Genomic DNA, 27,131 nt, shown 5'->3' with positions numbered 1-27,131 from the left:
TGATATGATAGGCTGAGCAGCAGGCCTGGTGGGAGTGGGCTGTGCTATATGGGATACGCTTTGCTATCGGCTTCTCAAAACTGCGCCCCTCCTGCCTTCTGTTTGGCTAGATCCTCCGGGAGCCACGCCCCGTATTCTATTCCCAGGTCTGCCCTACGGAAGCCTTTTGCCCCGCCCCTCTTTTGGCGGCCAACGCGCTTTCCAGTCTCCTCGTGCTTTCCCCTTTATAACGGTCAACGACATAGGGGCCGGTCGCACGCTGAGTGACGTGTGTGTAGGCCAATGAGAATGCAGCCTCGGCAGATTTAATTAGTAGGAACCTCCCTAATCCTCCCGCCCTCCGAAATCTGCGTGAGGTGAGGGAGGGTCGGGAAGTTCAGGAATTAATGGTCGCTTGCATGATACTTACAGGTGTTGCTTTCTCTCCTCAGAGGAAGACAGAGCCCCCTTCAAGTGCCTTCAAAGGGAACGTGGATGGGCGATAAGGGGTCATTTTTTCCAAGGGGACCAAGCACTCTCTAAAAAATGTATAATAATAATAATAGCAATAAAGGAGAAAGACAAACAAAAAGATAGGCATGGTGTTTCTCTGCTCCTTTATATTTATTATTATTATTATTAAAAAAAATTTATTTGTACCCCACCTTTCTTCCTCACAAGGTTTCAAGGTGGCTTACAGATAAAATATACACCCCAAAAGACACAGACTTCTGAAGGGGAAGGAGGGAGTGATTTTAAAGAAACCCAATACCGGTGAGGATGATTAATAAGAACACTGCTAATTTATATGGCTCCATCGATATGACATTTTCCAAAAGGACAGCCATATTAGCCTGTTGCAGCAAAAACACAACCTACAGCCTTGCAGAGCTGTCAAGATCCACAAATTTTCCACAGCTTTCAAGTGGGAACACAGGGAGCTGCCTTGCACCAGGTCAGTTGCCTAACACTGGTGGATTTAGCTCAAGGCCGTCCACTCTGACTGGCAGTGCCTCTCCAGGGTTTCAGGCAGGGGCTTCCCTGGCCCAACCTGGAGGTGCCTTTGGGGAGTGAAGCTGAGATGTTTTGTATACAAGGCAGATGCTCCTTTAGTCATTAGTTTGCACCAGGCGTCCTATTGGGAAGACCCAGTTTTCCGAGTGCATGTTCTGGAAGTTGGGCAATAGGGGCAGTACAGGATTCCTTTTGGTGTACCAACCTCCCCGCTGCACCAAGGATTCCCTGCCCGAGCTGCTTCAGATCGTGGCGGATGTTCTCCTGGAGACACCTAGTTTGGTCATCCTAGGGGATTTTAACATCCACACCGACACGACCTTACAAGGGGCCGCTCGGGACTTCGTGGAAAGCATAGCCTCCATGGGGCTGTCCCTGAATAAGTCTGGCCCAACCCTTAGCCACGGACATGCCTTGGACCTGGTGTTTACCTCTATGGATGTTGGTGATCTGACACTAAGTAAAAGTGAAACGAAAGAAGTGCCATGGTCAGATCACTTCCTGTTGCAACTGGACTTCTCTGCGACCCATCTCCTCTGCAGGGAGGTGGGACCAATTTGGATGGTCCGCCCCCGCCACTTAATGGATCCAAATGGTTTCCAGAGAGTGGTAGGGGATGCTCTAACCCATGTTGATGGCCTTTCAGTTGATTCCCTGGTGGCCCGCTGGAATGTGGAGTTAACCAGGGCTATTGACTGTTTGGCTCCGAAGTGCCCTCTCCGATTGCATGGAGCCCGGACAGCCCCGTGGTTTTCCACAGATCTGAGGGCAATGAAACAATTGTTGAGACGGCTAGAGCGCCGGTGGTGGATAACTCATTCCGAATCTGACCGGACACAGGTTAGAGCTCAACCAAGTGGCGATAGCGACGGCAAAGAAGAATTTCTTCACCACCTCTATTGCATCTGCAGAAAACAGCAGCAGGAGACTTTTTCAGGCGGTTCACAATTTAGCGGAACCACCTGCAACATTGGGGCCCAGTACGGGCCACATGTTCTCCTGCAATGATTTTGCAAAGTTTTTTGCAGATAAAATCGCTCAGATTCGGGAAGAAGTAGACTCCACCGTGGGAGCAGGGCCAGGGTGGGAGAGTGCTAGAGTCCTGTCTAGTCAAGTTGCGTGGGATCAATTCTAATCTGTTACCTCCGAGGATGTGGACAGGCTGCTTGGACGAGTGAAGCCAACCACCTGTCTCCTGGATCCTTGCCCATCCTGGCTTAAAAAAGCTAGCTGGGAAGGACTGGGCGATGGGCTTCGTGGGGTGGTGAATGCCTCCCTCCGTGAGGGAGCCTTCCCAGACCCGCTGAAAGAGGCGGTTATTAAACCGCTTCTTTAAAAACCATCTTTAGATGCGGCCACGATGGCCAACTATCGCCCAGTCTCAAATCTTCCATTCTTGGGCAAGGTGATTGAGCGAGTGGTTGCTGAACAACTCCAGGCACGCCTGGAAGAAGCGGACCATTTGGATCCCTTCCAGTCGGGATTCAGGCCTCATCATGGGACTGAAACTGCCTTGGTCGCACTGGTTGATGATCTCCGGCGGGCTAGGGACAAAGGTGAGAGCTGTTTCCTAGTTCTGCTGGATCTCTCAGCGGCGTTTGATACCATCGACCATAACATCCTTCTGGACCGTCTTGAGGGGCTGGGAGCTGGGGGCACTGTCATACAGTGGTTCCGCTCCTTCCTCCTGGGCCGTGTTCAGAAAGCGGTGGGGGGGGGATGAGTGTTCAGACCCCTGGCTCTCACTTGTGGGGTGCCTCAGGGTTCTGTCCTCTCCCCCATGCGTTTCAACATTTACATGCAGCCGCTGGGAGAGATCATCAGGAGGTTTGGGCTGGGTGTTCATCAGTATGCAGATGATACCCAGCTCTACCTCTCTTTTAAATCAGAACCAGTGAAGGCGGTGAAGGTCTTGTGTGAGTGTCTGGAGGCGGTTGGAGGATGGATGGTGGTTAACAGATTGAGGTTGAATCCTGACAAGACAGAAGTACTGTTTTTGGGGGACAGGAGGCAGGCAGGTGTGGAGGATTCCCTGGTCCTGAATGGGGTAACTGTGCCCCTGAAGGACCAGGTGTGCAGCCTGGGAGTCATTTTGGACTCACAGCTGTCCATGGAGGCACAGGTCAAATCTGTGTCCAGGGCAGCTGTTTACCAGCTCCATCTGGTACGTAGGCTGAGACCCTATCTGCCTGCGGACTGTCTCGCCAGAGTGGTGCATGCTCTGCTTATCTCCCGCTTGGACTACTGCAATGAGCTCTCCGTGGGGCTACCTTTGAAGGTGACTCGGAAACTACAACTAATCCAGAATGCGGCAGCTAGACTGGTGACTGGGGGCGGCCGCCGAGACCATATAACACCGGTCCTGAGGGACCTACATTGGCTCCCAGTACATTTCCGGGCACAATTCAAAGTGTTGGTGCTGACCTTTAAAGCCCTAAATGGCCTCGGTCCAGTATACCTGAAGGAGCGTCTCCACCCCCATCGCTCTGCCCGGACGCTGAGGTCCAGTGCTGAGGGCCTTCTGGTGGTTCCCTCATTGCGAGAAGCAAAGCTACAGGGAACCAGGCAGAGGGCCTTCTCGGTAGTGGCGCCCGCTCTGTGGAACGCTCTTCCAGCAGATGTCAAAGTGATAAACAACTACCTGACATTCAGAAGACATCTTAAGGCAGCCCTGTTCAGGGAAGTTTTTAATGTGTGATATTTTAGTGTATTTTTGGTTTCTATGGAAGCCGCCCAGAGTGGCTGGGGAGGCCCAGCCAGATGGGCGGGGTATAAATAATAAATTATTATTATTATTATTATTATTATTATTTACTGAGCCAGGACCTCTTACCTTTTACACACACACACACACACACACACACACAATATTATTCACCACCTTGTTTGTTCTTGCTTAAATCTGTTTCCTGTAAAATGCTGCAAAGTATTGTTTTCAACCCTCTGGGTCTTTTCAACAATATTGTGAAGCTAAGTTTTGCAAGAGATGACGTATGCTACTACAGCACAGCAGTACAGTGCATCTTGCAAAATCCTGCTTCCAATATAAAAAAATATAATTTTTTTACAAATAAAAGCAAGGCTCTTGTCCAGGGGAAATGTAGCCAATAGAACTTAAGTTTGTCCCAGCAAAATCATGCTTTCATTTGGCCATGGCTAATTTTCACTACATATTACTGAGGGGGTGGGGAGAAACCCAACGTGGGGCTCCAGTTTTCTGTCTTAACATCTAGTTCTGCTCTAAAAATCTCTCTCTCTCTTTCCCCCTGCCTTCCATGCATATGCTCAAACCTTCCTCAGTTTTTTTTCTGTCCTTTCACTACCTCTTACTGTTATGAAGCAAATTATCCAGAAAGGTAACAGTTGAGAACGTGCTGTTTTTTATTGACTTGCTGGATGTGCATTGTGAATAGCAGATATAGTACATATAAAACAGGAAGATGGTTGCGAGTAGAATTAATATCACAACAGGAACTTTAGGCAAAAGCATTTATGTGACATCCCGTTGCATTTCTGTAGGCAAAACTAATTCTATGTCAATACCTTCTGGTAGGAAACAGCCAGGAAACATTTACTACGCAACAGGGCCCTGGAATGTCAGGCATGAGAGAAGAAAGCCAAGTAGGGTAGGAGCCAGGTACGGGAGTAGGTGTCAACAGGTTCAGGTAAGACAAGTACTATTTGGTCCACATATAATTGCCAGGAAGCTTTTGAGCCTAGTTAATACAAGAGTAGTTTAAAAATCAAGTACCATGGCTTAGGGTTGGGGAAAAGGGTAAATTGGACAGGTCAAAGCCTGTGAATGTTAGCATTTATGTCAAAACTGGAAACAAGAAGTCAAAAAGTTAATGTTTGAGAGACACCTTTGCTCTTTTAAACCCTCACTTTTCATAATTCCATTATCCCTTCCACCAATCAAAAGGCAGAAAGCAGTATTTGTTGGCAAAGGTGCTCTTCACAGCTTACAGGGGACCTACTACTTAACTACTAGATTTATCTATGCCATTTTTCCTGGGCGAAGGAGCCTACAAACACAGAAAACATGGTCATTGATTCTTAACCCAATGCACCCCTATTTGGCTTAAGAAAGGAGACATAATCAAGTTATGAGGAACTATCCTGGGATAGCTCAGTCAGTAGAGCATGAGACTCTTAACTCAGGGTCGTGGTTTTGAGCCCCACATTGAGCAAAAGATTCATGCATTGCAGAGGGATGGACTAGATGACCCTCATGGTCCCTTCCAAGCCTATGATTCTACAAAGTTGTTTATACATGCAGATATGACTGGCAAGCCAACTGGGCCAGATTTACGGTAATCTGTATATCATTCGTTGTGTGTTCCCAAAGTACACTTTCCCCCTTACAGTGGAAGAGGACTTTTACAATGACTTTTTCTTCCTACTTGCTCCAGTGAGCAGGGCTATGCAAGTTAGCCTTGGGATAACCTTCCAGTGCGGGAGTGTGCCTCTGCTCAGTTCTGGTCTTCCTGAGCTCAAAGTGACAAAGTGTTGACAGAGCTCTACCAAACTTTCTATAAAAAACCCTCTCTTTTCAATTGACAGGAGGCTATTTAGGGTGGGAAGAGGGAGGTGGGAAAGAGGAAAGTTAGATGTTCACAAACAGGCTACTGCAAAGCTGTCAATCATATAACATTTCAGATCCATTTCATTCTGGGTTCCATCCTGGTTTCGGGACTGAGACGGCTCTGGTCGCCCTAACAGATGATATCTGTAGACAACTGGATTGAGGCGGGTCGGGACTGCTGATTCTCTTAGATTTGTCAGCAGCCTTTGACATCGTCGGTCATGATCTTCTGGACCACCGCCTCGCCGACGTGGGAATACAGGGCATAGCCTGAAAATAGCTGTGCTCCTTTATCTCTGGTCGGAGACAGAGGGTGGTGCTAGGGAGGGAGATGTCATTGCACCACTCCTTGGTGTGTGGAGTGCCACAGGGCGCAATCCTCTCCCCGATGCTTTTTAACATCTTTATGTGCCCCCTTGCCCAGATTGTCTGGAGCTTTGGGCTGGGTTGTCACCAATATGCTGATGACACAGCTCTATCTGCTGATGGATGGTCACACCGACTCGGCCCCGGACACACTGACCAGATGCTTGGAAGCTGTGGCTGGATGGTTTCGTGGGAGCCGATTGAAACTAAATCCTTCGAAGCCAGAGGTCCTCTGGCTGGGTCGGGATGGCATAGGGATGAGGGACCAACTCCCTTCTCTTGTGGGGACCCAATTAGTGTCATTGCCTTCCGTTAAGAGTTTAGGTGTAATCCTTGACGCCTCCCTTTCCATGGAGGTGCAGGTTACAGCAACAGCCAAGGCAACATTTTTCCACCTTCGCCGCATCAAGCAGTTGGTCCGTTACCTTTCCCGCCCCGATCTGGCCACAGTGATCCATGCAACGGTCACCTCCAGGCTTGACTACTGTAATTTGCTCTATGCAGGGCTGCCCTTGAAGCTGTCCCAAAAACTCCAGTGGGTGCAGAATGCTGCAGTGAGGCTCCTCACGGGGTCTCTGCCATGGGATCATATTCACCCAGTGCTTTTCCAGCTGCACTGGCTCCCGGTGGAGTACAGGGTCAGATTTAAGGTGCTGGTTTTGACCTTTAAAGCCCTTTGTGGCTTAGGGCCCTCATATTTATGGGACCGCCTCTCCCGATTTGCCCCACGGAGGACCTTAAATAGCAACATCCTAGAGGTCCCGGGCACTAAGGAAGTCAGATTAGCCTCAACCAGAGCCAGGGCCTTTTCAACACTGGCTCTGGCCTGGTGGAACACTCTGTCTCATGAGACCAGGGCCCTGCAGGATCTGATTTCTTTCCGCAGGGCCTGTAATACAGAGTTATTCCACCTGGCTTTTGGCTTGGAATCAGTTTGATTCCCTCCCCCTCTTTCTTTCTTTTTTCCTTTCTCCTTCTGTTGGAACTCGTATTTGGGGACTTCCCTGGCTTTTTTCTGGCCCATGTAGAACCTGTCTGGATAGTTAGCCTTGGTGAAGACTTGACGTTTTCATCCCCAAAACGTTTTAGATTTGAGTTTCCACTGAAATGAGGCTGCATCTTAAAGTTTTAATGTTGTATTTTAATCTTGTTTTTTAAGCTGTATTTCAACCAATTGTTTTTATATTTGGTGTTAGCCACCCTGAGCCTGGTCTTGGCTGGGGAGGGTGGGGTATAAATTCTTCTTCTTCTTCTTATTATTATTATTATTATGAGTGTAGCAGCAGCAGTGTTCTCCCCACAAGTAGAAGACAAACCTGTGCTGTCAATAAATTGTTTGGAGAAACTCTTGCAGAGGGATATCAGGTAGATACAAGTGGGCACAGAGAGCAAACTTTGTGGTGTTGGTACTGTCTCCTCAATAACCAGGGACCTAGCCAAACCCAAGGAGGAATACTCAGATGGTAATAAGCCCAAGCTTGTGCAAGTACTTAACCACCCTGCCTGCAAAACATAAAGTTCCTGAGATCAGGCAGAAGGATGGGGGCAGGCTAGCATCAATCAGTGGCCTATTGATGGGAAATCCCTACAACCCAAGTTTTGCTGATAGATCTGGCAGATTCTTATTAAGGTCCTAGCACAGGGGAAGGCACACAGCCATCCACCAAGAGAGTCCATGGTGCACAACTAAAAAAACAGTTTAAAACAACCTTCTAAAACAGTTTAAAATTCCTAAAAGCAATTACCTACACTCAAACTAATCATAACAGAGTTGCTAGGGTCAGAATTTTCAGCCATCAGTTGGCCAAGTAAACAGGAATCATTTTAAATACAGTGGTACCCCGCAAGACGAATGCCTCGCAAGACGGAAAACCCGCTAGACGAAAGGGTTTTCCGTTTTTCGATGCGCTTCGCAGGACGAATTTCCCTATGGGCTTGCTTCGCAAGACGAAAATGTCTTGCAAGTCTTGAGATTTTTTTTTGCTCCCCACCCCCTTTTTCTAAGCTGCTAAACCGCTAATAGCCTTTTAGCAGCTAATCCGCTAATCCCTTAAGCCTTTAATAGCCGCTAATAGCCGCTAAACCGCTAATAGCGCTAATCCACTAAGCCGCTAATAGGGTTGCTTCGCAAGACGAAAAAACTGCTAGACGAAGAGACTCGTGGAACGAATTAATTTCGTCTTGCGAGGCACCACTGTATATCCTAAAAGTTCACAGTGAAGGAGACTGATTCGCCTCCTTTGGGAGGGCCTTCCACTTTTTTTTTTTAATTGCAGGGCATTTGGAAGAGTGGTGATATTCCAGTGCTAACATATAGCCACACTTGTACAACTGGCAATTGCAGACACAACATGTCATCAAAAAAGCAAGAGGAACCAGAATTGTCGTGAATAGTTTCTCTTCACAAGCATCCTGTGCCATGGTTCCACAGTCACAACCTTCATTCCCCAGTCATTTTGAAGCAAACATGATGAGTAAATTGCTTATTCTCTAGTGATCCTCAGCAGTGGTGATTTGGCCTCTGATGGCTATGGCATCGGAGGTTATGGTGGCAGCATCCAAGTGTTTGATTATAAAGGGATATAGATGCTTAAGAGGAAGCAAAAGATCAGAGAATTCCACAAGGGGGGGGGGGGCGGCGGAAAGAACCCAGCATTCCATTACCTTGTTTGGCCAGCTCAGCAGCAGCTGCAAGGGCTTCATGGACTGTAGCACATGCTTCAATAACTGTAACCTGGTCAGCATCGCTTTTATGCACAACCTATAAAAGACACAGATAAGAAGCACCCCATATGCAGAAAATGACTGGCCAACTAACATAATAAAACATCAACCTATAGCAACCTTTGGCCCTCAAGATATTGCTTGACTACAACTTCCATCATGTCTAACAATTGGCCATGCTGGCCAGGAAGTTGGAGTCCAAAATACAAATGGCTAATTCAGGCTACTGCTGTTCTCTAGTGGAAAGTCAGAGGCCCATGTGAACTAAGAAAATGGAGGAGGCCTGTTCAGCATCAGATATCGCCCTCAAAAAGTGGGCTGTAAGTGGAGAGCAATCTGCACTTTATTCTTATACTACAGTAGATACTGTAGATCAGGGGTGTCAAACTCAAATTCATCGGAGGCCGTGGCGCCGCTAGAGGGCAGACGTTCTCTGGCTTGTAGGCTGCCGCGCATGCGCTGAAGAGGCGGCTTTCTTGTAGAATCATAGAATCCTAGAATTCTATGAATACAGCGATCGAACCTGCAACCTTGGTGTTATCAGCACCATGGTCTAACCAACTGAGCTATCCAGGCTCCAAAAAAAAAAAAAAAAAAAAAGCGAGAATAAAAGGTGAAGGCTGGCGGCCAGCGGCGGCTACACGGGCCTTGTGTTTGACACCCATGCTGTAGATACTGAACAAAAAAAAAAAAAAAAAAAAAGAATTACTGTATGCACACTTGTGCACAAAGCTGGGTTACCAAGATGATAAATCATAAGTGGTTATTAATATAAACCTTTTCACTTGCTTTAATAGCAAAATGTCCTGGTGCTGCAAATCTCTGCTTCCTAGGGAGATTTTGAGCAGAAACCCAAGGCAACTTTTGAGAAAGCAAAATGTAATGTAATTGAATTTTAATGAACTCAAGTCACATAGTTTTTGTTTCTCTCCCCCCCCCCAACCCTCATTTATGATACCTACTTCAATATCTGCCTGAAGACAGTCTCTCTATTATTCTGGTGGAGCTAGACTTTATGTCTGCAGCTGGAAACTGGTGAAACATGACTTCTAGGCAGATTACTTGGGAACAGCTTATGGCTGTGCAATACCTCAGGCCTATTTTAGCAATTTCGTGGCTATATGGCCAGCTAATATCAGTCATCTGCCATCTAGTGGTAGATACATGTATGACTCAATGATGCAAGTACCGGTACTTACCAGTATGTACGGTACTTTTTTTTTTTGGCATGACGTATCAGAAATTTTGGCCTTTGTCCAAAGCGACTGATTTATGTTACAGCCTTGGCTCTAGTATATAGGTCATAATGACAACCAATTAGTCTGGGCCTAGCATTCACTAAGTTTTTTGGCATTTCATAATATCTGTTAACATTCCAAATCTGTCACATTCCAAGTATTTTATGTAATCAGAATGATGTACAAGCATTATTGCGGCAAGGATTCAGTGAGAGCAAATTCACCATACATTGGTTCAATTCACAATCTTTTCCAACCTCCATGAGTGTAATTAATTAAAAGTCTAGTTTTGTTCCAGAAGTGCATCCTCCTTAAATTGAATCTCTGTGTGGGGGAATAAGTGAACACACAGCATCCTTCACATAAGTAAAACACCTGGCTGTAGTATAATAAAGAAACACTACCACAAACAGGCCTACCTAGTGTTGTCAACAGGGAGAGATGAAACTTTTAAACACAGAGAAAATAAGTCACATTACCTAGTTCACATCTTCAGTGAGATAGTATGTCACAGGTGGAATAACCAATACAGCCCTCTCTGCCTTTCTTAACACCTGAGGAGGCAGACTTTCAGATATTTGGGGCCTCCATTAATTAGGACTTTATCCTTCTATCGCTAGTGGTTACAGAAGTTGGTAAATCACTTTGACTGTTTGGGGTTGAGGTGCTGGCTCATCACCCCTCACACCCACCTCTAAATGTCCTCCAAGACATCTATTTGCTTAATATATATGCAACCCCTACTCAAAGGAGATCTTAAAGGTAAAGGTAAAGGTTCCCCTGCCCGTACGGGCCAGTCTTGCCAGACGCTAGGGTTGTGTGCTCATCTCACTCTATAGGCCGGGAGCCAGCGCTGTCCGCAGACACTTCCGGGTCATGTGGCCAGCATGACAAGCTGCATCTGGCGAGCCAGCGCAGCACACGGCACGCTATTTACCTTCCCGCTGGTAAGCGGTCCCTATTTATCTACTTGCACCCAGGGGTGCTTTCGAACTGCTAGGTTCATAGAATCATAGAATCATAGAGTTGGAAGAGACCACAAGGGCCATCGAGTCCAACCCCCTGCCAAGCAGGAAACACCATCAGAGCACTCCTGACATATGGTTGTCAAGCCTCTGCTTAAAGACCTCCAAAGAAGGAGACTCCACCACACTCCTTGGCAGCAAATTCCACTGTCGAACAGCTCTTACTGTCAGGAAGTTCTTCCTAATGTTTAGGTGGAATCTTCTTTCTTGTAGTTTGGATCCATTGCTCCGTGTCCGCTTCTCTGGAGCAGCAGAAAACAACCTTTCTCCCTCCTCTATGTGACATCCTTTTATATATTTGAACATGGCTATCATATCCCCCCTTAACCTCCTCTTCTCCAGGCTAAACATGCCCAGCTCCCTTAGCCGTTCCTCATAAGGCATTGTTTCCAGGCCTTTGACCATTTTGGTTGCCCTCCTCTGGACACGTTCCAGTTTGTCAGTGTCCTTCTTGAACTGTGGTGCCCAGAACTGGACACAGTACTCCAGGTGAGGTCTGACCAGAGCAGAATACAGTGGCACTATAACTTCCCTTGATCTAGATGCTGTACTCCTATTGATGCAGCCCAGAATTGCATTGGCTTTTTTAGCTGCTGCGTCACACTGTTGGCTCATGTCAAGTTTGTGGTCAACCAAGACTCCTAGATCCTTTTCACATGTACTGCTCTCAAACCAGGTGTCACCCATCTTGTATTTGTGCCTCTCATTTTTTTTGCCCAAGTGCAATACTTTACATTTCTCCCTGTTAAAATTCATCTTGTTTGTTTTGGCCCAGTTCTCTAATCTGTCAAGGTCGTTTTGAAGTGTGATCCTGTCCTCTGGGGTGTTAGCCACCCCTCCCAGTTTGGTGTCATCTGCAAATTTGATCAGGATGCCCTTGAGTCCATCATCCAAGTCGTTGATAAAGATGTTGAATAAGACCGGGCCCAAGACAGAACCCTGTGGCACCCCACTAGTCACTCTTCTCCAGGATGAAGAGGAACCATTGATGAGCACCCTTTGGGTCCGGTCAGTCAGCCAGGTTGGCAGGCGCTGGGACCGAACGATGGGAGCGCACCCCGCCGCGGGGATTCGAACCGCCGACCATGCGATTGGCAAGTCCTAGGCGCTGAGGTTTTACCCACAGCGCCACCCGCAGAGATCTTACCATGAGGCAAATGAGGTGTTTGCCTCAGGCAGAAAGCTGAAGGACATACAACTCTAACACATAAAGCACAATGCACCAGGAAATTCTCTTGTAGAAAGTCTTGTTGGCAGAGCTCTAGGATTGATTAGTGGGAAGGGGAAACTGCATTATATGAAGTCAGGTGTGCGGAATCTGTGTTGGATTACAACTGCCATCACCCCTGACCATTGGTCATGCTGACTGGGGGAGCTGATGGGAGTTGGAGTCCACAACATCTGAAAGGCCACAGGTGCACCATCCCTGTATTAAGAGGATTGAACTTGTTCACATTTCAATCACAAACAGTGGCATTGTGTCCTTTATTGGCACCCAGGGCACAGGCGGTTCACGGCGCCAGGCTGTGCCACCTGCCCACCCACCCACGCAGGAGGAGCCCAGGCGACCAACACAGCCCTTGGCGGATGAATTTTCCCAGCACTGGCCAGCCGGTCATTCAGTGAGGGGAGGCCAGGACAGGCTGGGCTCCTGGGCCCAAAGACCCCCAGTGACAGGCATGGTGGGGATCCTTGCTTGGAGGCTACCTGGCTCACACCCCCTCAAAATCATGCATTCAGGGCCCCCCGGTCCTCCCCAAAGTGTTCCTGATCACAAACATTTTTTGGGGGAGGGGAAAATTCTAGAATATATTATTATGCTTTTAATGTGTTTGTTTGTAAGCTTTTGATACTTAACAAATGGGATGGGAAATGTCTAATATTCATTTAATAATTAAGGATAATGATGACGATGATGATGACAATGTTGATAAAGACTTGGAGTAATGGAGATGAAGGTGGACACATACTGTCCCTTGCGTAGTGTCTCTTGGGGCCCTTGGCTTGGGTCCAGGATGAGATAGAATCATAGAATCATAGAGTTGGAAGGGACCCAAGGAACATCTAGTCCAACCTGCAATGCAGGAATCTCAGCTAAAGCATCTGCGACAGATGACCATCCAACCTCTGCTTAAAAACCTCCAAGGAAGGAGAGTCCACAAGGAGAGTTCCACTGTGGAACAACTCTTACTGTCAGAAAGTTTTTCCGCATCTTTAGTTGGAATTTCATTTCTTGAATGAATTGCTCTTGATGCACATGCCTGTCTCCTTACAGCACCCATGGTGGATCTCTGTAATTCAACCAAGGGAGAATCCTTTCAGCAAGCAGAAGACTCTGCCAGTTCAGTGAGTGACCAAAAGATACAGCCTCATTTCCCCCAGGGCATGTGGCTCTCTTGGGGAGACTCTTAAAAGCCCCAGCCCATGTTCCACACATTAACTGCCCACTATCTGTGATAATTGGTTCCAGGAGCTGCACCTGCCATGGCTTTAGGGGAGAAAACACTATGATGTCACTGTGTGCACAGAGACCCATGACAGGAGAAGTCAGGAAACATTTCTCTCTCATGCCTTACCAATGCAGTCAGCAGGGACCAAAGGAAGGCTTTTCCCCTCAAGTCCTGCTCACTCACTAAACCTGGGTCCCTCCCCAATGCCAATGAAGAATAAGTGCCTAATCCCATTGTGGGGAGAGGCAGGTAGTGAGGATGGAAGATGGTGAACAAGGCTCAAGGCTATAATTTCAATAGGAACTGTGATGTTAGTCCTGCTTAGCTTGAATCAAGGAGTCAGGAAGTGTTGGTGGTGAACAACCTGAGTGACTGTTTAGCCTACAAGGAGTGCTTGCCAAGTCAGCTGTCTCTTGTTCAGCACCCCAGTCCTTCATCCCAAGTGACTGGAGCAGTATCATGTACATTCAAATATTATTGCCCAATTTATTTTTAATTGTATTGTTAAATTTATGATTAAAATTGTAAATGGTATCAGTCCTTAGAGGAAGCACAGCAGAGTGCTTTGTGGGATAGATAAAAAGATCAATAATGGCCATGGCAGAATGCATTCTAGATGAAGTATAATTCAGTGTCTTGTGATGTAGCTAGTGGGGACCCAGCATGAATTCATAGCTGATGTCATTGGCTCTTTCTCTGATCATCTTCCCACCTCGTCCCTGTGGTAGGTGGAGCCCCCTCGGCCCCGCAGTGTCTCTGTTGTTTCTACCGCTTCCCAATTAAGCAACCGCAACCCAAAGGATGTCCTACGCCATCGCATATTCCACTTATCTGAGATGCTGCGGGTGGAGAAAGCCAATCGGGATGACAATACCTCATGCTATGTGGAGCTGGTGGGCAAGGCAGACAGAGAGAAAGCACCTTCCATCCGGCAGGCCTTTGAACGTATCAACCAGCGCTCCTCAGCCAATATTGCCCAACTAGAACAGCGTCTGCAGGATTCCTGGGCTCAGCTGAAGAAGTTGGAACAGAGGATTTTTACAAGCCAGGACAGCAGCAGCAGTGCTACTCCTGCCCAGCAGCAGCTCACCACTCCCAGGAACAGCATGTCTCACCAGCCATCCTTCAGCATGCCCAGAAACCGCACTACAGAAACTTGCATTGTTGAGGAACTCCTTCCTTCCATCTCGGAGAGCAAAGAAAACAGGTCTGCTCAAGAGGCTTCCTCAAAGCAAATCCTTGAGGAAGAGATCAAGCAGAGGGTTCAAGAGTTGAAAGCTCAGCTGCTTGATCTTAGAGAAGACCACAAGGTCCTGGAGGATGAGTGGCACAAGCTGGATGAGTCATGGAAGGCTGACAAACAGCAGCTGATGGAACTGCTGCAGGAGGAGAAGAAGAGGTGGGCACCCACATTAATGAGGGCAGTTGGCTCCAGTATCCCATCTCCTGACACCCCATTCTCAGGTTTGATGTTTCCTGGTCTCCTGTCTCCTTGTCCCCCTGCTCAGTCTCACAGGTTCAGAGCCTGTGGCTCAAGATCTTCAATGCTCTGCTGTTAGGGCCAGAATCTAGAGTTGTGTGCCAAGGCCCCATGACCCCACAGTTCTCTAGGGAAATGACACAGGACAACAGCATACAGTGGTACCTCGGGTTAAGAACTTAATTGGTTCTGGAGGTCTGTTCTTAACCTGAAAATGTTCTTAACTTGAGGTACGACTTTAGCTAATGGGGCCTCCTGCCACCGCCGCACAATTTCTGTTCTCATCCTGAAGCAAAGTTCTTAACCCGAGGTACTATTTCTGGGTTAGCTGAGTCTGTAACCTGAAGCATCTGTAACCTAAAGCATCTGTAATCCGAGGTACCACTGTATTGGGTTTTTGCCTTGAACAATTTTGCCTGTAACAATTGGTTACAGTAAAGAATGGTTTGGCATAAGCATTGGGTAAAGCCGTTACTATTCCACTCCAGTGCATCTGCTGGAAGTGCATCAAAGGATAAATCACATCTTGGGGAGGGGGGAAATGCCCTTTGACCTATATCAAATAGGGGTACCCCCCCACAGGGCCCCCTTTGGAAGAGTGGTGAGGCCCCCGCCCCTGCCTAGGTGTCAGACAGAACCATTCCTCCTGGATCCTTTTAACAGGATACCCTTTCCCAAAGGGGGCAGGCAGAGGCTACAACCTCCCCTCCAGCCAAGATCTAGGCTTACCCAATTCCTAACCGCCTTACAAAGTTGTGATTTGCTATGAGAAAGGTGAGAACCAGATGGTGAGTGCCAGTTTGCCAAATGGAAAAATTCCTGCCCAGCCCTGAATATGGTGACCGGCTTGGTTCATAGCAAGGTGAAAGCACAATTAAAAGCAATCAAATCAAGGGGTGGGGATCCAAAAAAAAAAAAAGGCAGGGAAGACCTCTGGGCAGGCCGCAATTTAACGCCCCCTGGGAGTGGGCCCAAGCATTCCCATTGGCTGGTTGAGCCCACCACCAGGGGAACGCCCATCCCAGGACTGCTGGTATTGGCCAATAGCTGGGAGCCAGGCGATCGAGCCTGCCATTCACTGGATCATTTGCATGGTCTGAGGCCTGGCCACAAGACTGCCCACCAAGGAATGTGATCAGACTTCTATTACTGGATACATGGGCTTTTTGAACTGTGTGCCACACTCCCTTTTTCCATCTGCATCAACACCAGGGCCAGCACATTGTTGGGTAACTGCAGAGGTCCACACTGCAGAGGGTGAGATGGGTTAGAAGCAACTTCCATTCCCCTTGTGCTCTGCCTCTGGGTAGTTGTGTGGATTGGAAACAGAGGGAGAGGGCAAAGAACTGGATAGTGATGCTTTGGAGAGGGGTGCATTGAGTGTGAATTGGCCCCCCCACAAAAAAAAAAACCTGGAACTAGCGCTGATTCACACAGAGGCACAGAAGCAAATTCCTTTCCCCCCATAGCTTATACTGTACCTATACCATGGTACAGGATCTAGCTTGCCAATTCCTTCTGATCTCCATGCTTTTTCTGCTGCTGTTACATTACATGGGAACCAAGGTCCCAATTTTCTTGTAATAAGGAAAAGGGAAGAGCTATCATGTCCTTAGAAATGAAGGAATTCTGAATGTCAATGTCTTCAGTTCAAAGAAGAGATACCTAGCCTCCACAAAAGGGCACATTTTTAGAGCAATGGACATTCTGAAAGCACATTAATGGCAGCTGATGCAAATGTGCCTATTTTCCTCCAAGCTTAAGCTCTGGGTGGGGAAAATGTTTGGCAAGTCTGAAGCAGAAACACAATATTGTTTGGCTGTGCCAGTGATGTCTCAAAAAAGTTTTTTAAAAATAAGGTAATGAACTATCTGCTTATGCAACACTTTTTAAAAAATAGAAAAGTAGACAATCCATCTGATGCATAGGATGAGGGGCAAGGCTGATGGCTGAGCTAGCATTTGATTTGCTAGTAAACACATTTGTCATTTCAAATAGAATGGCAGTGTTATAGAAGAGTTTGCTTTGATAACCGCCCCCCCCCCAACAATTCCACTTCAGCAGTGAGCAACCTGCCTGGTATTTTTTCTATACTCTATAGAATACTTAGCATAACAGCAAATTCAACACAGCCAGAATCACATTTCCCCCAGTACCAATTCTTGGGTGTCAAACTATCCTGGTAACATGCTCACGTGGGGCCTGATCTTCAAGGACACCCAAAAGTGTTTCTTCTTTGGTTCAGCGCCCTAATATTTACCACACACTACTTGGTGCCCTTGAGTCTGCTGGGTAATCATGGCCATCTCTCTTTCACTGCTCACCTGTGTCTTGTCACTGGAAGTGTCAAATGAGGGAACAGAGCCAACTCAATCATAATCCATTTACCGGCAGTGTTTTAAGCTCAGGCTGTAATAAGATCAGCCAGCTGGCTTGGGGTGTGTGTGCAAAGAGGGAAGCAAGGGATAAAGGACCAGACTGCAGAACTTCACTCCTCCCTCCTTGACTGTGCCACCCTTCTCCAGGTACTACCATCTCGAAGTGCAGGTGAATGATGTGATACAGATAAATCTCAATGAGATCACCAACCTCAAACATGACCTGGCATGCACGGAGGAGAAAATGGTCTATCAGTCTTATGAGAGGTCCCGGGACATCTGGGTAAGGAGCTCCCATGTCTAGGAGCCCAAGATGTATGCATGGCACTATTATGAAGGGCAGCGAGTAGGACAATGGAGTGATCCTCATGTTATTGGCCATGACAGAATGTGTGGATGCAGAGGCAATGAGGTATATCACATTATGGGGCAGGCCATAACAGTCAGCTTTAGATGCAGCCTGTGTTTCCACAGGGATGTCATGTCGTATTGCCTATGTCAAAGTAGAATGCTAGAAAGCTCAGAGGATTCAGGTCAATATTAATTATATAGCTTAGAATATTGGAGGGTGGGGTGGCATTGACCTTTTTGTAGAGTGATACCCAAGGTGGGTGGGTGTGTACTGATTCAAGCTGGCCAGTGGATGGTTTTATTACCCATATGCTGATACGTTCCTTATTGGCAAGTATTTCACTTGCATATATTGTAACATCATTATCACATCAACTATGGGACCTATAACAAAATTATACAGTGGGGAATGCTCCCATTCAGGATGTTCCATTTCAGTCCCCTTCCCAATCACAGGAGCCAGCTCCTAGGGGCTGTGGGGGCTTTGGCTCCCACAATAAAATATTTGGGGGGGCTGGGCCCCCACAAAGTTGATGTGCATTCCCATTAAAATGGTCTGCATGCACTGCCTCATGTGATTGATTATGCAGGGTGGGGCTTACCTGGATCCCCACAATATTTTATTCAAGTTGGCACCCCTGTTCCCAAGGATTTTCTTTTCCCCATCTCTCAGTAAGCACTCTATTGCTACAGAATGTGCTTGAACTCCATTGGGCTGTTTTGCCCCCCTCCCCAATTTATGTTCACCAAATATTTTTGTGTACTACTTCTGCACACCTTGGGGTCTCCCTGAGCTTGCTGATGCCTCCCTTTTGTATGAGCATTGTGCCACTTGACCACCTAAGAACTGGCACTTGGCAAATTGAGATTGCTAACAAGATATATGATAGGACCACCAAAGAATAGCATTATAATTTAAGAATTGCACATTCCAGGTGAGAAATAAGGGTGTGGGAACCCAAACAGGTTTATCTGAGGGAAAGACCAGCCATTGTGGGGACAGGTGGTCTAGAACCTGATCTGATCTGGACCTCATGCCTTTTCCTTTTACCCCTGCCAGGAGGTGCTGGACTCCTACCAGACCCGGCTGGCCAAACTCGAAATGCAGCAGCAAACCCAGCAACAGGAGGCAATGGAGCTACCCCAGGCCAGTGTGTATAAACTTTATGGACAGCTCATAAACCTGCTGCTGACCATTGCCACCATTCTCTTGGTGTGTGTTTCTACTATTTCAGCCTGTTCCCTTCCTCTCCTGCGCACTCGCTGGCGTGCCCTGGCCACTCTGCTTGTGATTGTCATCATAAGCGCTGCCTGGAAGTACTTGCCCGTCATTCGTCAACAGGAATGGAGAACATGGCTTCCCTCTGCCTGGTAGACAGAGAACAAAATGGCACACATATTTCCTTATCCATCCTGATGCTCTCCAACACTCCTTATTTAATGCTTATTTAATGCTTATTTAACTACTTGTTCGTTTATTTATTAATTAAAAATTAAGAGCCTATTCCCCTGTGCTTTCTGACGTGTCTATTTCTCCCTGTGGCTATGCCAAGCTATATGTGATAGTTAACTGAAAAATCATTCCAGGTGATAAGCCTAACTCTAGGTTGCAACATCCAAGATGGGTCAAAAATCTGTAAGGAGCTTGGGTGGTGGTATCCATGCTAAGCAAGGTGACTCAGTAGGAAGTGGGCAGAGAGCTAGGACACACACATGTTCTGAAAGCTGACTTGAGTATGGAAAAAAAACCACAAATGGAACTTGTCCTGAGGTAGAAAAACCTAATTGCATCATATTACCCCCTAATTAACAAAAGGCACTCTCCATGGCAGTGCTTTTCATATTCAGCTCCTGCTCATGTCAATAGAATTTGCACACAAGAACTTCCCAATGGATTATGCCTGGTGGGTTAGATCTCTTGTCCCCCATTCTTCAACTCTTAATAGTACTGAAAACCCTCCTGCCAGAGGCAACTGCTTCACCTTGCCTCATGGTTGTCTTGATTGATTGATTGATTGATTGATTGATTGCACCTGCAAGCAACGAAAACTACTCTCCTCTCTCCACAGTTATTACTCTGGCAACTATTGCACCCCCTTCCCATGCATCAAACACTGTTTGGTTACATAGTTTGTAGGATAAAAACTGAGCTTTTATACAGAAGTTAAAAATCTTTATTCTCTATCTCATTCTTCTTGCTGCAGTCAGTCCCCCCCCCCCCCCCGCATTTCCCCCCATTGCATTTCTAGCTAGATGTCCCAGGGACACAATAGGCTTTAGTATCAAACACTATGTACAGAAAGGTTCCAGTTGAGCCGTGTTGGGGAGAAGCACTAAGTCCTCAGTGGTGTCCAAGGTGGCTCATGCTGATTCTCCGTGGTTCTGTCCCACATTAGAATTACGTCAGCTCCTAGACAGAGCTAGAACTCAATACACCCAACCTTGCTGAGGCACAGACACCTTGGAGGACAAACTTTATTCACCTGTCCACCCCTGTGATGCACTCTCTGGTACCAGTGATTTTTTTTTATAGGAAGGACAGAGCAAAAGGGATTCAAAATAGGTGCTGCATGGTCATATTGTGAATTACATTGGTTCACATCCACCAACTCATTCATCCACAGGAATCAGTGTGTTGAACTTGGGATGTGTGGTCTTCGGGGCAGTTTCAAGGAAGGGCCTTGGACAGAGTTGCTTTACAAAAGCTATATACTTCCCACAAGGAGCCCCCTTAGTTCTGCTCCCTTCTGGGAGACAGAGTAACAAGTGGGAGACTACTTAAGGATCACAGCTGAGGGGAAGGAGTGTCCAAGCAACCCCTGATGTCCCAGGAAAGGTGCACAATGCTGGTATATTTGAGCATGGAATTCTGCATCCTTCACCCCCATCCAAAAACAATTCTCGGAGAAAAACAGAAACATTTCCCTCCCCCAACCACAGGAGAAACAGCAGTACCCCAGCCTGGGGCACAGTCTAAGTTCAAAGGAGAGGATCTGTTGAGATGGCAGGCCAGTATTTCATATGCTCAAAGGGAATCCATACGGCACAGAAGGAAGGGGAGGCTCACAATCACTGGGGCTCTCCTGGGAGGCTGAGTTCTGTCACGGTGTCCATCCAGGCATGGGGCTCTTATGATGGTGATACAGAGGAATTAGAGACAGATGAGACTTCAGTACGGGAAGTGGAGGAGACCTCAGAGCCATCATCAACCTTCTTGCCAAAGAGCTGCAATATGCAGTTACGGAACTGCCGGAGAGAAAGGAAGAGGTAAGGTTCTACAAATGTAAGATTCCACACTTATGAAAGAAGAACCAGCTGCACTAAGATGAGGGACACATGGCTTGTCAGTAGTACAAGTGAAAAGTATTGAGGGGTCTTAGTAGATCACAAGCTTAACATGAGTCAACAGTGTGATGCAGGAGCAAAAAAGGTTAATACTAGTTTAGGCTGCATCAACAGAAGTATGGTGTCCTTATCAAGGAAAGTCATAGTATGATCAAGGGTCTGGAAATCAAGCCTTATGAAGAATGTTTGAGGGAGCTAGGTAAGTTTAGCCTGGGGAAGAGGAAACTAAGAGGAGATATGATAGCCATCTTCAAGTATCTCCAGGGCTGTCACATGAAAGATGGAGCAAGGTTGTTTTCTCCTGCTCTGGAGGGAACCAGAGGTTTCAAGTTACAAGAACGGAGATTCCAACTCAACATCAGGAATAACTGTCTGATGGCAAGAGCCATTTGACAGTGGAATGGGATCCCTCGGAAGGTGGTGGACTCTCCTTCCCTGGAGATTTTAAAGCAGAGGTTGGGTGGCCATCTGCCATGGGTGCTTTAGCTGAGATTCCTGCATTGCAAGGGGGTTCTATTAGATTACTCTTGGGGTCCCTTCCAACTCTACAGTTCCATGATTCTAAGAGAGAGGGCGAGTGGGTGGAGGAAATGGAGACAAGGTTAATCAGAACTGGCGAGCAGTTCTACATGACTCCAGTGTGTATAGTTATACAACATGCGTCATCTACAAGGCCATTCATCCTACATGGGGTTTTCTGTCCATAAATCCCTTCCCGTACAACTCTGGTTTTCAGTACTTTTAATATCTTGGCTAGCCTCTTAATTCTCCATTTTACAATATAGCAGATTACCTGTCTGTTCATGAAGACGTAGATAATGGGGTTGTAGATGGTGGCGCTCTTTGCAAAGAAGGCAGGCAGGGCAGCTGCAAGGGGGTGGAAGGCATAGCCTGGGTTGGCAGCAGCAAAGCAGGCAAAGATCGTATATGGTCCCCAGCAGAAGCAATAGGCAATGATCATAACCACTACCATCCTTGATACTTCCCTCTCAGCTTTCTGTGTAGATTCCGACTCCTTCTGCTGGGCAGCAACCTGTACAAGAGGAAGAGGAGGTGAGATTAAAGATGGTGTTTAGATTATTCCCACACACAGAACATGGGTGAGAGGGATTCAACCTGCAACAAACCTGGTTTAGGTAAAACAAGAGAAGGTCTCATGGGAGACTATATCCAGGTATGTTTCAACCAGGCTATCTTCTCACAAGCAATGGAAAAGGGAAGGAACCCAGTGGAAATGAGGGGGGGGGGGTGCCAACTGGATCTGGATAACAGGGGCTCACCAAGAAATTAAGCAGGGGCAGAGAGTGGGGTCTGCTACAGAAATGAAAATCCCACTATATTTGTGGGGTCTTGTCTGGCATGCAGCTACGGAGAGAACATTCTACTGTTGGTTGCAATGTGACCAAGGGGATTCCACAGTGGAAGTAGTAAAATGAAGGCATGGTAGAATGTTAGCAATTGGTGGTTTGATCCCAGACAAAGATCCCAGAGGTATGGTAGCTCAAGTTTGGGAGAGATGCAGTTTCAGAAATAGGAGAGTCAGCAAAAGGGACAGGATTAAGGGTGACTGCTCCTATGTGAAGCTTTGTTCTGAGCCTGAGGGAGAGTCAGGGCATGCAGAGGTGGGGTCCTAGGATAGGGTGGGTGCTCACCGCACGGATAGCGAGCCACACTTGCAGGTAGCAGAGAATGATGACAGCCAGTGGGAGGAAGCAACAGGTGATCATGAGCACAACCATGTAAGACTGAACTCCAGGGTCCTCACTGCCACTGAATACATCTGGACCGCATGATGTCTTCAGACCATGGGGCCAGTACCTGCAGGACAGGGAGAGGAAAGAGGGAGACCATTTTCACAAACAGGACTTAAATCACCTTTGAGTCTCTTCCACCACTATTTGATGAGAGAACGACTGTCTCTCATCCAGAGCAGTTCAAAAGAGAAAACAGAGCAGTGCAAGGGCGTAGTGGGAGGGGGGGGGGTTAAAAAAATACATAGCTAACTGAGGTTCTCTCCCCCCCCCCCGCAAATCCTGGCTACACACCTGGAGTGGTGGCCTTTGTGATATGAATAAACATTCTAACCATTCTATAGTTTGAATATTCCTGTGACAAGCTGATTGACACAAACTGCTTTAAGCCTTATACATAAATGCCCATTGCCTGAGGCAGTACTTGAATAGAATACCCTACTTAAGCTTCACAACCCCAGGAAAATTTCCCCATGCCAAAAGCTACATGTAATATCTCACGGACTGCAAAAGGGGCAGATTTCTCACAGCAAGGAACTCCATGACCTCTTCTTTCCCTATAATCTTTCTCGGTGGACATTGCCTGGCTTGACCAGTTCTGTGTTACTTTGGCAAAGCTTGTGGCACTTGTCCTGCTAGCACAGTTGAAATGGAGGAGGGTCTAACCTTCCCAGTCCCCATCATCAGCCCTTCTTTTTATGTACATGTGCTTACATTACTTGCTTCTCTCCACAGCTGCTGCCGGTCCAAGTCTCTCCTCACACTCACCTACTCCAGCCAAAGATGGGCGGTGCTGTCCAAATACAAGACCACACCCAGGAGAAGACAATGCCAGCCATGGCCAATTTGGCATCAAACTTGACATTTCCAAAGGGCTTGCAGACAACAACCCAACGCTCCCAGGAGATAATGGCTAAAGACCAGAGGGCTGTTATGCCTGTGGGAGAGGAAAGAACAGAGGGAGCAGTTGTCACAAAAAGGGAGTATGGATTCTATCATGAGACTTTGGGACTGTCCCAATTCATCTCCCGTTACCTGGCTTTCTCAGCAACTACAATCATAGTTGAGGGCATTGTAGATCAAACTTTTGCACTTGCTAAGCACCATAGCTAAAGAGTTCTGGAATGCACAGAATTCATAGGAGGAAGACAAGCAGGGATAAGGGTGGGGCTGGCATTCCTTCTACCCCATAAATTCCTGACAAGGAGAAGCAGGGTGGAAAGAGTGTGGTGATCTTGGAAGACAACAGGACTCTGGCTTGTGATTAAATGGGGGTAAATATATGAGCCAGGAGGGATAACATGGGGAAGGAATAGGATGGCAGAGCATTAAGCAGAAATTATTGTAAATAAGAAATCCCTTGGCCTCTTACCACAAGCAGACACGGTGTATCCTTCCAACACACACATGGGATGACCAAGAATGAAATAGCCAAAGATCTGGTTGATGACGCTGATGGTGCTGGCAATAACTGTCTCACCCAGATCAGCTATTGCCAAGTTCACCAAAATCCAGTTGAGTGGATGCCGTAGCTTCTTGAATTTGGCAGTGGCCACCAATACCAAACCATTAGTGAAGACTGAGGCAACGACCACAAAGATCATCCAGAGAGAAGTGATGTTATAGACCCATCGTGGTGCAATGTGATAGTTTGGACCTTCAAAAGGGTCTGCGAAGGAGGGAAAAGGTTAGGAGTTGGAGGGGTCCCAGCCTGCCTCACAAGATAATCCATCAGGAATCTACTGTACCAAGACTTGGGAAGGCATCTTCCCATATTTTCTTAGTGTCCCTTCCCTTGCAGACCGTACAGGGTCCTTCCCCTTCACAAGTCATACACCAGGAATGTGGATAAGGTTACACCTCTCTCTAGTTGCACACAGAGACCTCCACCTGGACCAGCTGAGAACCCTTCCTTGTCTAGTCCCAAAAACTTTCCAGAACCTTTCCCCAAAAAACTTGGGCAAATTCCACTTTTTGAACACTTGTCCCCTAGACAGGCTTGTAACCAACTAACCATCCCCCTTGCTGCATCACTTGCTCTATCAAGGTTCAACTAAATGCCACTGCACCTCCATATCTAATCCCCAATTTTACGCTTCCAACCCCCCCCCCATTTCTGCTGCCCTGCTGCTGGGCTCACCCCGAGTATTGTTGCTGTTGGTGTAAGTAAACAAGCTGTCTCTGGTGGTATCATCATCTTCATTGCGCCGGCGGGCAGCAAATACAGCCACATCCCAGGCTTCTGTCATGGCCTTTGCTGCCTTCTTTCCCACCTTCCACCTGCACTTGTTTGCTGCCCTGTCCCACTCCCTCCCTTTTTCTTTTTCTTTCCTACTAGATTCTCTCTGTCTCTGTTGCTCTCTGTTTTCCTCTCTCTTTCCCTCGCTACCGCTCAGTCTCTCCCATCCGCTTGTCTGTGCCAGGGTCCAGGACAAATACTCATTTATATACCTACCCCCCCAGGTGGATTAAGCACCCAGCTTGGAGCACAAGATCCCCAAAGCCCTTAAATGTTTTATCCCTTAATTGGGCTGCGATTTGGCCCCCTCCCTGTCTCAGCCCCCCCCCCCATTTACCATGGCATGAAGGACTCACGCGTACCCTGCGTCACCATGGGTGTCTTTGCCGGACACTTCAGGTGAGGGATGAGCATGGAAGGGTGATTAGAGAGTCAAAAGAGCTCAGCTAATCCCTCTCAGAACGGTCCTTCCTTGCAATTTCCTAATGGCCCATTTTTCTAACTAGGCCAAAGGACGTTTTGGCCCAATTTTCCTACAGCCGGAGATAGCTGTTCATCGCTGAAGGCAAGGTTTCAGCCCACCATGGACTCACCAACCACAAAGCAATATGCCTCAGAATTGCCTGTCCTCTGCCAAGGCCAAAACAAACCCCACAAAATGCTTCCTTAAGCAGAAGGACAATCATCTTGCGCATGCCACCCCAAGCTCCGAGCGATGCAAGATTCCAGGGCTCTCTGGGTTTGTGTTTCCTTTAGAATGAACCACAGTGGAGACTGGGGGGTCCTTATGTTAGATGTTTCATTAAACATATATACAACCTGAGCCTGTGATGGAGGGGTTCACAGCATGAACACCCCAAGGGAGTCTTGCTTTCCCCATAACCGCAGCCTTGGATTCAAACAGAAATCAAACATCTTTTGACAAAGTCCTCCATGATATTCTTGTGAGGAAGTTGGCAAAATGTGGGTTGAACAAAGTAACTGTTAGGTGGATTTGTAGCTGGTTGGAGGACCAAAACCAAAGAGCGAGTGGTTGCTGAACAACTCCAGGCATGCCTGGAGGATGTGGACCATTTGGATCCCTTCCAGTTGGGATTCAGGCCTCATCATGGGACTGAAACTGCCTTGGTCGCACTGGCTGATGATCTCCGGTGGGCTAGTGACTAAGGTGAGAGCTGTTTCCTAGTTCTGCTGGATGTCTCAGCGGCGTTTGATACCATCGACCATAACATCCTTCTGGACCGCCTAGGTTATCTGTTTTCTGACATGATTGAGGATCGCAGAGCCAGAAGCAAAGAAGTCTGGAGAGATAAAATTGAGATATGGAAATATCAATGAGAGGCAGGACTGAGATTTGGATATGCTTCGAGGTTCAGACTGTGGGAAGCCGATAAATCAAAATTAAAATCAAAATTACAATTTGGAAGACAATTTGATCTTTTTTATTTTATTTTATATTTTTTTTGGATTATGATTTGATATGTTAATTGGATTTTTTTATTGGAAAATTAATAAAGGCTCTAACAAAGAAAGAAAAGAACAAAGAAAGACCTACATTGGCTCCCAGTACGTTTCCGAGCACAATTCAAAATGCTGGTGCTGACCTTTAAAGCCCTAAATGGCCTCGGTCCAGTATACCTGAAGGAGCGTCTCCACCCGCATCATTCTGCCCAGACACTGAGGTCCAGTGCCAAGGGCCTTCTGGTGGTTCCCTCACTGTGAGAAGCCAAGTTTCAGGGAACCAGGCAGAGGGCCTTCTCGGTAGTGGCACTCACCCTGTGGAACGCCCTCCCACCAGATGTCAAAAAGAAGAACAACTACCAGACTTTTAGAAGACATCTGAAGGCAGCCCTGTTTATGGAAGCTTTTAATGTTTAACAGACTATTGTATTTTAATATTTTGTTGGAAGCCGCCCAAAGTGGTTGGGGAAACCCAGCCAGATGGGAGGGGTATAAATAAATAAATAAATAAATAAATAATAATAATAATAATAATAATTCCTCATCATCCTGGAGAAAAATGACGAGTGGGGTGCCACAGGGCCTGTAGTTGTTCAACATCTTTATAAACAACTTGGATGGAGGATTTGAGGGGATGCTCATCCAATTTGCAGATGACACCAAATTGGGAGGGGTAACTAATGCCACAGAAGACAGAATTGGAATTCAAAATGACCTTAACAGATTGGAGAACTGGTCCCAAGCT

The 27,131-nt window shown here is 47.0% G+C and overlaps 2 protein-coding genes across 4 annotated transcripts; one reads left to right on the top strand and one right to left on the bottom strand.

Annotated features, from left to right (window-relative positions):
- Positions 1-6: 6 nt before the first annotated feature.
- On the top strand, positions 7-19,094 carry TEX28 (testis expressed 28). Of its 3 annotated transcripts, XM_083421095.1 has the most exons (7): positions 7-356; positions 4,547-4,658; positions 8,221-8,418; positions 13,207-13,277; positions 14,110-14,780; positions 17,387-17,522; positions 18,651-19,094. In XM_083421095.1, exons 3-7 carry the CDS (start codon positions 8,364-8,366, stop codon positions 18,963-18,965), a joined length of 1,248 nt encoding a protein of 415 aa, XP_083277221.1. In that variant the 5' UTR covers positions 7-356; positions 4,547-4,658; positions 8,221-8,363; the 3' UTR covers positions 18,966-19,094. The 3 variants fall into 3 exon arrangements, with proteins under 3 accessions (XP_083277221.1, XP_083277222.1, XP_083277223.1); XM_083421096.1 differs by lacking the exon at positions 8,221-8,418 and having other exon boundaries at positions 12-356; XM_083421097.1 differs by lacking the exon at positions 8,221-8,418 and having other exon boundaries at positions 348-934.
- Positions 19,095-19,197: 103 nt separating this feature from the next.
- Positions 19,198-26,647, bottom strand: OPN1MW3 (opsin 1, medium wave sensitive 3). Its single transcript, XM_083421107.1, has 6 exons — positions 24,827-26,647; positions 24,059-24,355; positions 23,455-23,623; positions 22,588-22,753; positions 21,729-21,968; positions 19,198-20,836 (listed from the first exon to the last, which is right to left on the bottom strand). Exons 1-6 carry the CDS (start codon positions 24,933-24,935, stop codon positions 20,720-20,722), a joined length of 1,098 nt encoding a protein of 365 aa, XP_083277233.1. The 5' UTR covers positions 24,936-26,647; the 3' UTR covers positions 19,198-20,719.
- Positions 26,648-27,131: the final 484 nt, after the last annotated feature.

The sequence above is a fragment of the Podarcis tiliguerta genome (genome assembly GCF_965153285.1).
Source record: "Podarcis tiliguerta genome assembly, chromosome: 17".
Taxonomy (NCBI): domain Eukaryota; kingdom Metazoa; phylum Chordata; class Lepidosauria; order Squamata; family Lacertidae; genus Podarcis; species Podarcis tiliguerta.
Note: the sequence above shows the minus strand (reverse complement) of the source record. Positions and strands in the feature narration are given on the sequence as shown.

Excerpts from the sequence above, each read along its gene's own strand:
- OPN1MW3 (XM_083421107.1), bottom strand. The coding sequence starts at position 24,935 with ATGACAGAAGCCTGGGATGTGGCTGTATTTGCTGCCCGCCGGCGCAAT. Across the intron at positions 23,624-24,058 it reads ATACACCGTGTCTGCTTGTG|GCATAACAGCCCTCTGGTCT; the intron begins GTAAGAGGCCAA and ends CCTCTCCCACAG. Across the intron at positions 21,969-22,587 it reads TGTGGCTCGCTATCCGTGCG|GTTGCTGCCCAGCAGAAGGA; the intron begins GTGAGCACCCAC and ends CCTCTTGTACAG.
- TEX28 (XM_083421095.1), top strand. The coding sequence starts at position 8,364 with ATGGTTCCACAGTCACAACCTTCATTCCCCAGTCATTTTGAAGCAAAC. Across the intron at positions 13,278-14,109 it reads CAGAAGACTCTGCCAGTTCA|GTGGAGCCCCCTCGGCCCCG; the intron begins GTGAGTGACCAA and ends TCCCTGTGGTAG. Across the intron at positions 17,523-18,650 it reads AGAGGTCCCGGGACATCTGG|GAGGTGCTGGACTCCTACCA; the intron begins GTAAGGAGCTCC and ends TACCCCTGCCAG.